Source organism: Benincasa hispida, chromosome 12, assembly GCF_009727055.1.
Source record: "Benincasa hispida cultivar B227 chromosome 12, ASM972705v1, whole genome shotgun sequence".
NCBI classification, from domain to species: Eukaryota; Viridiplantae; Streptophyta; class Magnoliopsida; order Cucurbitales; family Cucurbitaceae; genus Benincasa; species Benincasa hispida.
The window spans coordinates 16934029-16943203 of record NC_052360.1 but is presented as its reverse complement, the minus strand read 5'-3'; the positions used below and the strand labels follow the sequence as shown (position 1 = coordinate 16943203).

The window sequence follows — 9175 nt, the reverse complement described above, 5'->3', positions numbered from 1 at the left end:
ATTGTCCTTAAACAAATTTAATCTTTATAAATACATTTGTTACAAATTTAATTTTTTATTACAAACCAATTTAAGTCTATTAAACTGATTAAAAACTAAACCTATTTTTAATCTTATTAGAATTATTGTGATCATAGGTCTAATGTGAATCATGTTTTAAGCTTTTTAAAAAATAATTTTAACATAGGTTAGCATGCACTCTTTATTATAGATTTTAATTTCTAATTTCATTTAACTTATAACTATTATAAAGAAAAATGAAACAAATTAAAATCTAAGATTTCATCTATGACATACTTTGGAAAAAATATACCAATGATAATTTACCTAAAGTGGTGTCATGCAATATACAATCCCATTTTTCATTACATACCATACATAACTATTATATACTAAAGTAATGAAAAAAATAATACATATACATACATACTAACTATATTTTATAACATTTATAATATAAATGATACATGGTAATGTTATTAATGTATGCATTCATATATTATAGCTCTTATATTATATGATGCATGAGTATGCATGATATATTATATGATGCATGAGTATGCATGAAAATGCAACTATATTATAACATTTATAATAAACATGATGCATGAATAATGCATATCCTATGGTAGGATTTTTCTCTATGTGGCATACATTATGACATTATATATAAAAATATATATATATGCATCCAATGTATAATTAAAAGCAAAATTTTGGATCTGGATTGACCTCCTAGACAATTAATTAAATTAATATAACTATTATATTAATTTAATTAATCAAAATACCTAATTATTACAAATAATAATTAAATAAATGTAGAAAAATTGTTGTTGAACTGCCTGGACCAAAAAACTGCCAGATTGAGCCATTCGAATTGCGAACTGCCCACTGAATCGGACTCCTCACATGTGTCATCCATCTCAAAGCGCTGCAGTGTTATACCCTAATGTTGCGACACTATGGAACTTCTTCCCATTCACATCGCATCGACGCGATGCGAATGGGAAGAAGTTTCATAGCGTCGCAATATTAGGGTATGACGCTGTATAGAACACCTTCTTTACAATGCATTTTTGCCTCGTTCTACCCCGTTTTGGCCCCGAAAACTCCAAATCTTCACCAGAAAACATCACGAACAATCCGGACTATAAATTTACAGACTCAATAGCAATTTTATGCCTAAAAAAAGGGGTCCTTACATATCAAAATGTAAAAAAGCAGCGTAATTCTACACAAACCAATCCCCAAAAAATCCAAAATTCACCAAACCCATATTCATCAACCATAAATGTAGTCCAGAAACAAAAACCCACCATAAATCTGAATTCTAATTTCAAAAATGATAGAAATTGGACTCAAAACGACCGTTTTGATACCAATTGAAGGACGCGAGAATACCTAAGCGAAAGTAGATTGTATCCCAATTTTTCATTTTACAGAAGCAATAAATTCAGAGCACGAAAATAATAGATATGCATTCTAAATTACAGCATGCTTTAAAAAAAACATGAGAAAATTAGGGGTTTGGAATTACTTACCCTTGAAGACTATAATCTTCACGTAATTTCTCTCTTGGTCACAAACGCAAAGACCTCCCACGATCTTGAAAACGCCAAAATACATTAGTCCCAAAAACACTACTACAAGGAAACCTCTTATTCTCTATAGGGTGAGAATTGTAAAGAGAGTTTTGTAGGCATCCTTTAAGTTTTGGTAGGAAGAGAATTATTGAGAGAAGTTGTAGAGTGATTTTTCCTTGAGAGAGTCGTTTTGTGTATATTCTGAAGAACAGGAAGAAGACGCTATATCTTAACCCTACTTCCATGATCCATGAGAGAATAATAGGGGGAGGAGTTTCTAAAAATACTCCCCTTCTTGAACCACGTTAAAAATTCAAAACTTAAAATTAAAAAATAATTTTTTAATTTAATTAATATATATATTTATATACAATAACTAATTTACTATATACAATATATATTAACATATAACCTATAGTTTAATATTCTCTCATTTAACCTATAGTATTTAAAATGAATCAAATTCATATTATATTTAATCTAAGTATTTATATGAATCATATTCATATAAATAATATCCGAATCATATTCAAATATTTATTTGCTCTCAAATAAAAAATTATATTTAATGTATCAAATATATTATATTAATTATATCATATATAATTAATTCCCTCAATTAATTTGAACAATTCAATAATCCAAAATTAATTCGATTACATTAATCATAGTTAAACTATCGAAGAAATCTTATAGACCTATAGATTGAGCCTTTAATGGTACTTGATTAATTAATTAAACTCTTTAATTAAATTTAATTAATTAATCAACTTCCATTAACTATCGATCACTCCACTAAAGACTGACAGCTGCACTCTTCGCATTACAGATATATTTATGTGTCCATTGGATATAAAGAATCAACGATGCATTAACTCTTCACAAATTGCTCGTAAGTACATCTAGACCAAAATTACCGTTTTTCCTTTGTAGTTAAATGTAACTCCTTAAATATAATTGATCCCTCTAATGAACAATAAGTCATAATCCAATTATGACCAAACCCAGGGTGTGGCGTCACATTATTCAAGCCCCGAAATCAGTCTTAAGGGAGCAATTTCTCCACTTTCTTTAACAGTAAGAAATGAGTGAATTCTTTCTAGTGAAGCTGCGTTCCCAACATTACTGGCCACTCTCACCCATAAAAATAAAAAAATCGTCTTCATAGACTCATTCACAATTCACTTAGGATTCAGGTCAAATCACCTATAGTCATTCCGATGAAATGTAAGTCTCTTCTATCAATGATATTATATAGCGAGACTATTCATTTCTTGGTCCGGTCTTATATAAACTCTTTGTATAGAATACCTCCGCTCACATATCTCCATATGAATGATTAGGATCAGATCACTTGTACTACTTTACAACAATTGTAACAACTACAAAATAGGTCATACTCGTAGTGTCACTAAGATAAGATATCCAGCCTTATCCATCTACTTCAGACCGTTTAAGGTATCAATCCCAACAGCCTATAACAGAATTATAAAAAGTCTTCGATAATGATACCCTAAGAAAAAAGTTTCTTGAGGAATACACATCCATGTTTTGCTTCTCTACAAGACATTGTCTTCAACTCGTCCCCCCCCCCCCCCCCCCCCCCCTCGAAAAGAAGAAAAGAAAACTGATCAATTTGAAGTTGTGCTAGTTTCTATCTTTAACTGTTGTAGCATTGGATGGGTAAGCGATTCAAACCTTCAACTCGAAAAGAGACCGCATATGATGATTCAAGTAACTCATGTTAGTTTTGCTTCAATATTCGTATTCAAAAACATCACCTGTAAAATAACAATGATATAAAAACTTAATATAGTGGCTAGATTTTTTTTTTCCTTCTTTCTTTTTAGTACAATAGGGTGACTAGTTACCAAAATGGTAATAACATGTTTGGTCCCTAAATGTTTAGTTATCAAGATGGTCGTACCATACTCTAAGGTTAAATTTCATTGAAGTAATAATTTAGTCTCTAAAATTTAATTTGTAACGATTTAGTCTGTATACTTTTAAATTTGTAACAATTTAGTCTCTACCACGATAAATCACATCAAAATTAAACGTCAACTTTTATTACGTAATGATTTAGTCTTTGTAGTTAATCCCAAATCATTTTGTAATGTACACAGAGGAAATAAATTGTTATATGTGGTGAAGTATAGGGACTAAATTAATACTTACTAAAGCCTAAGAACTAAATTGATACAATTTTAAAAATAAAATTGACTAAATTGTTAGTTCTCTAATAGTTTAGATACCAAAAAGTATTTTAATGAATCAATCTTCTCAAGTAGATGCTCATTTTGGCCCATGATATGTGGGGGGTGGGTATATACTTAATTTTATGGTTGAACAGTTTCATCCATCAAATATATGTTATCTTTCCTTTCTTCCTTGAAACTTTAAAACATAAAGAATGAAATGAAACTAAAACATTTAAAACTTAATAAGGATGTAAATTGAAAAATAACCTGAAAATCAAGAACAAAATTAAAATATAAATTTAGGTTATATCATTTTAAGGGTTGTAAACAATTAACTATTTTTTACCACTTTTCCAGATCAGACGTTCTCCAAAGGCACAACATGAATTGTTCTAAGAAAAATTAAAATAGCAACATATAAACACAGAGCTAACCTGCCATGGCAGCAAAATGTTCCTCCAGTGTCTTTGATGAAGTTGATCATCACAATGATCTGAGAGATGTTGCTTCCCCATTTCGATTTATTCGACTTCCATCCCATTGCTCACGAATCAAGTTCCTTTCAACTCTTGCTTCTTCCAGCCCAAGTTTTTCCTCAAAACTTTCTCCAAGTTTAGGACAGTTCCTAATATTAGCTGTTCTCAATGATGGAAGTTTAAGGCCAATGTCTGTCAACTCAGGCAATTCTAACAGATTCAAGGAGTGCAACTTCTCTAAGGTACACTCTTCTTTGGATTCGCATATAGACTTCAATCCATCGCAAAATTTAACGTGGAGAATCTCGAGGCTTTTCGAGAGATGAGAGGACTTGAACAGAGTCACAAGCTGTGGGCAAGAATCTATATACAGTTGTGTGAGATTTCTGATGCTTTCGAATTGAAGGCCTGTACTATGCACACTCTTTAAGATAGGAAGGTTGCATATCCATAGAATCTCTAGATTGTCCAATAAATTGAGGTTATCCTGATCTTTGTCTTTCTGCATTAGACACTCCAGGTTGGTACAACTCCAAATCCAGCAGCCTTTTAAATTATTTGCATTTCCCAATTTAGATAAGCTTGTAATAAGCCTAATTTCAACAAAAGAAACATATTCAACTTTCATAAGAGCATCCTCAAGACCAGTGGGAAAGCTCTCAAATCTGCGGATTTCCAAAAACGGGGAATACTCATGACGATAAGACATGACATGAAAGTAGATATCTTGATAGCTAGTCCCATCTTGATGTACATAGATTTCTTCATCCTCCTCTCCCTTTTTTAAAGGGCATACAGAGATGAAAAATTTATTGAAGCATGAGTTCCATATGTCAGGTACTGCCTTCATAATTTTGAAAGAATTCATATCTCTCACAATCATGGAGGGCCTGTTTATACTATTTTGAAGTTCAGAAGGCATACCAAATTGGTCCCAGTTTAGCTCTCCAGGAAGTGATTTTATGCCTGTCCAATTGAGTCTAAGAGTGTCTGAAGAGTTTGGCAGGTCTAGATGCATTAGTCGAGTTAACTTCGCCATCTGACAACAGAATTCCTTGATTTTTGTTCCCTTCAAATGAAGACCCTCCAACTTCACGAGTGGTTCTAGAGTAGGAATCTCTTGTACTTCTGAACAATCAGTTAGCAGAAGTTGTCTAAGGTTGGAAAGTTTTGTGATTGTTTGTATTTGTGAAGAACTGATACGTGTGCTTGATAAATCCAAGACCTCAAGGTTTGTGAGATTATCCAATTGTAGCACCGTCTGCAATTCACCTCTTAGAGAAAGGTGCCTAAGGTTGGTATAATTGTTCAACCGTGGAGAACTTAGTTTTGTTTCCGATAGATCGAGGATTTCCAATTGATTCAAGTCTTCGGGCAATTCGGCTTCCCATTCTCTCAAATTTTCCGCACCAGAGGCATCAAGTACTTTAAGTTTAAGTGAGACAGGAGGTGGAAGTTTTGTCAGCTTGGTGCATTTCCTTAGTAGAAGTTGAGAGAGGTTATGAAGATCAGATAGGTCAGGCAATTTTTCAATTATAGTTTCTGATAGGTCGAGGAACTGGAGATTGGTCATGTGGCTAAAGGATTGGTCCTTTTTAAATGCCTTAAAAGAAACACAACCCGATAGATCAAGGACTTCCAATTTCTTCAGGGCATCCAGACTTGGTAACTCCACCAGATTGCTGCATTCTTGTAGTTTAAGTTCTCGTAGATTAACAAGCCCTGTAAGGGAAGGTAGTTTCTTAAACAGAGATTTTGAGAGGTCGAGATGACAAAGGCATGCCATATTTTTGAAGGTGTCATCTTCAAGTTCAACCAAATTTAACGTCTCGGACATATTGAGGAGCTCAAGATTTGAAAGGTTACAGTTGCTGGAAGGTAAACAAGTGACTGCAGTTCTGGAAAGGTCAAGAATTTTGAGGTCATTATTTTCTGAAAAGGTGTCATCCTGAATTTCCTTTAGCATCAGAGCACCAGAGAGATCAAGAACTTGAAGCCCACTCAACCCTCGAAGGTTCGGCAGTCTAATCAGTTCTTTGCAATCTCTAAATGAAACACGAAATAGCTGCTTGAGATCCTTAAGAAAAGGAACATGACGAACCAGAGTTTGAGAAAGGTCGAGCAGTTGAAGATCTTGAAGGGCATTTATACTTTTATCTGCAAGACGTTCCAGTGAAGTAGCACCAGAAACATCAAGCAGCTGGAGCTTCACCAGTGTTTTCAACATTGGCAACGATTTTAGGTAGCAACACCCACGAAGGTTGATGGATCGCAGTTCATGAAGCTTTGACAGGGAAGAAGGAAGATTTTTAATTCCAGTATAAGATAAGTTGAGGCTTCGGAGCTTAGATAAACTCTCAAATAGATTTTTTGGGATATCCTTGATGTTTTTAGCATTTGATATCTCTAGAACTGTTAATGCCTTCAGATTCACAAGGCCATCAATATTCTCCAGCAGATCACAGTCTTTAAGCACAAGAAAACAAAGCTTTCCCAACTTGGTTAAACTAACAGGCAATGCTTCGATCCTAGGACTGAAAATGGCAAGAACTTGGAGATCCTTTAGGGTCGTAAAATATGTTTCGACAACCTCCTGGCAGAGATGATTTCCATCAACCAGCAGTACTGAAACTTCTTTCCAGTCCTTTTCACACGTTCTGATCATTCCATCAGCAGGCCCAACACTATCAAGACCTAGCCAAATTTCACCCTCATATACCCCACTCAATCCCAAAGTAGGCTTCCAAACGAATCCATTAAATCGACTATCAGGAACGTCACGTACCAATTCCTCCATAACGACAACATTATCATTATTTTCTTCAATTTTAAGCAGGCCGCGGTTTATGAGGTTCATTAAAACATCATGTCCTTGGTGGTATGCCTTGTCAAAATGATCAACAAGACCAAAGCATTCTTCTAATATCCAGTTTGTAATCAACAAATTGTAATGGACTCCACCATTGTTGCGGAAAAATTGTCTGCTATGCCAGCAACAATTGATCATTGCCAAGTCACTTCTTGGCAACATGTCGAACCCAAATCGCACCAATGATATTTCTTTCCTCTTTGATGTTTCGCTTTTGCAAAGTCCTTCTATTTCTTCCAAAGCTCTTTCTACTGTCCAATCATCTTCATTGTGCTTTGCAATATGATTCAAGGCTTCAGCAATGACCAGATTTAGAGTAGGATTGTCACCACAATTTTGTATAATGATTTCGGCTGTTTTCTGAAACTTTGGATTGCTTTTAACATCATCTGCCACCATCTGACTCAGTTGAGTTGACACGGCCACCGCTGGTTGCCCTGTCTCTGAGTCCATCGCTGAAACAAACACTGTTTTTAAAATTATGACGAAAAAGAGAAAACCGTATGGTTTCTTAAACCTCATTTGGTAACCATTTAGTTTTTGGTTTTTTAGTTTTTAAAAATTAAGCCTATAAACACCCATTGCACCTTAAAATTTCTTGCTTTCTTATCCAATTTTTATCAATGTGTTCAGAAACCAAGTCAAATTTTGAAAACTAAGGCCCTGTTTAGTAACCATTTGGAATTTAGTTTTTGGTTTTTGAAAATTAAATCTACTTTCTCTCAATTTCCTTCAATAGTTTTCATCATTCTTAAGTAAAAGAGTGGAATTCTAAGCCAAATTTCAAAGACAAAAACAAGTTTTTAAAAACCCTTTTTTTAAGTTTTCAAAACTTGGATTGGTTTTTTAAAACATTGATAAAAATTAGATACAAAGAAATAAATTTAAAGGTAGGCGAGGTGTTTATAGGCTTAATTTTCAAAAAATAAAATAAAAAAACTAAATAGTTACCAAACCAAACTTAAAAATAGTTTTTGAGAATTCTTTTCTTTTTAGAATTTAGCTAATAATTCAACCCTCATACTTAACAAAAAAAAAAAAATGCATACCATGTAAAAAATGAGATCAGATAGCTTAAATTTAAAAAAACAAAAAACGAAAGCTTACAAAACTAGACCGTATTTGTTTCAAGATTATAGCAAACAAAAAACAAATAATCTATCTAGCTCCCACTTCTCCAGTCACTATAGAGTTGATAAGAGATCCCTAGGCTTAAGATCCATTTTAGGGTAACAATTATAACAAACAGAGAAAAGGGGTTAACTACAGAAAATCTTTTAGGGTTTTGAGGAATTGGTTTCATAGTCAATTCTGAGTTGAAATGAATAAGGGCATACGATATACACAAGCAGGCATCATGATTAGAAGAAAACGGAGATCAAAATTTGCAGGAAAAATTAAAGATAGATATCCATGACGAACATAGCAGAAGCCTAGAGAAAGCAAATTACCGGTGGAAATTGTGTTCACGCTGAGATTTGAGTTGTCTTCAACAACGGAGCTTTGAGAGGTTTTCGCCATTGGAGACTTCGAATTAAGAAATATAGACGAAGACGATCCAGGCCAGTGCTAGCTAGCATTAAGTATTACCTTCCACTGACAGGTGATCCGAATCATACTCTCTTTCACAACATGATTCATTTTGCTTAATATATATCCAAAGTATCTATTTTGGTTCACTTTTTTTTTTCTACTATTTTTTTTTTTCATGCGTTTAATTTTGAAGATAAATCAAGGTGAAATACTTAACTGCTATTCAAAATAGTTTTCGAAACGATAAGTTTATGAAATAGCTTACAAAAATTTGAAATCAACCATCACTGACAAATTAACTCTGATAGCCACCCCGATCACCCTAAACAACCAAATCTGATAACCATTATTTTAAATTATTAGTTCATAGTATTTTTTTAATCACCCTTTATAGTAATTAGACACGAATAGAAACTTTTTTAGTATAACCAATCAAACAAAATGGTATATAAACAATGTTTGAGTAAGTATTGGCAAACATTTTTATATTAAGCAGTCTTGATCAGAAGT

The 9175-nt window shown here is 33.3% G+C and overlaps 1 protein-coding gene across 6 annotated transcripts; it reads right to left on the bottom strand.

Annotated features, from left to right (window-relative positions):
* Window positions 1–751: 751 nt before the first annotated feature.
* Window positions 752–8768, bottom strand: LOC120093020 (putative disease resistance protein At4g19050). 6 transcript variants are annotated; one of them, XR_005486245.1, is made up of 5 exons: window positions 8584–8768; window positions 4222–7599; window positions 3285–3367; window positions 1545–1787; window positions 752–1120 (listed from the first exon to the last, which is right to left on the bottom strand). XR_005486245.1 is itself a non-coding variant. In XM_039051312.1 (3 exons), exons 1-2 carry the CDS (start codon window positions 8651–8653, stop codon window positions 4271–4273), a joined length of 3399 nt encoding a protein of 1132 aa, XP_038907240.1. In that variant the 5' UTR covers window positions 8654–8768; the 3' UTR covers window positions 2919–3367; window positions 4222–4270. The 6 variants fall into 6 exon arrangements, 2 of the variants coding, with proteins under 2 accessions (XP_038907240.1, XP_038907241.1); XR_005486246.1 differs by having other exon boundaries at window positions 1545–1608; XR_005486243.1 differs by having other exon boundaries at window positions 752–1787.
* Window positions 8769–9175: the final 407 nt, after the last annotated feature.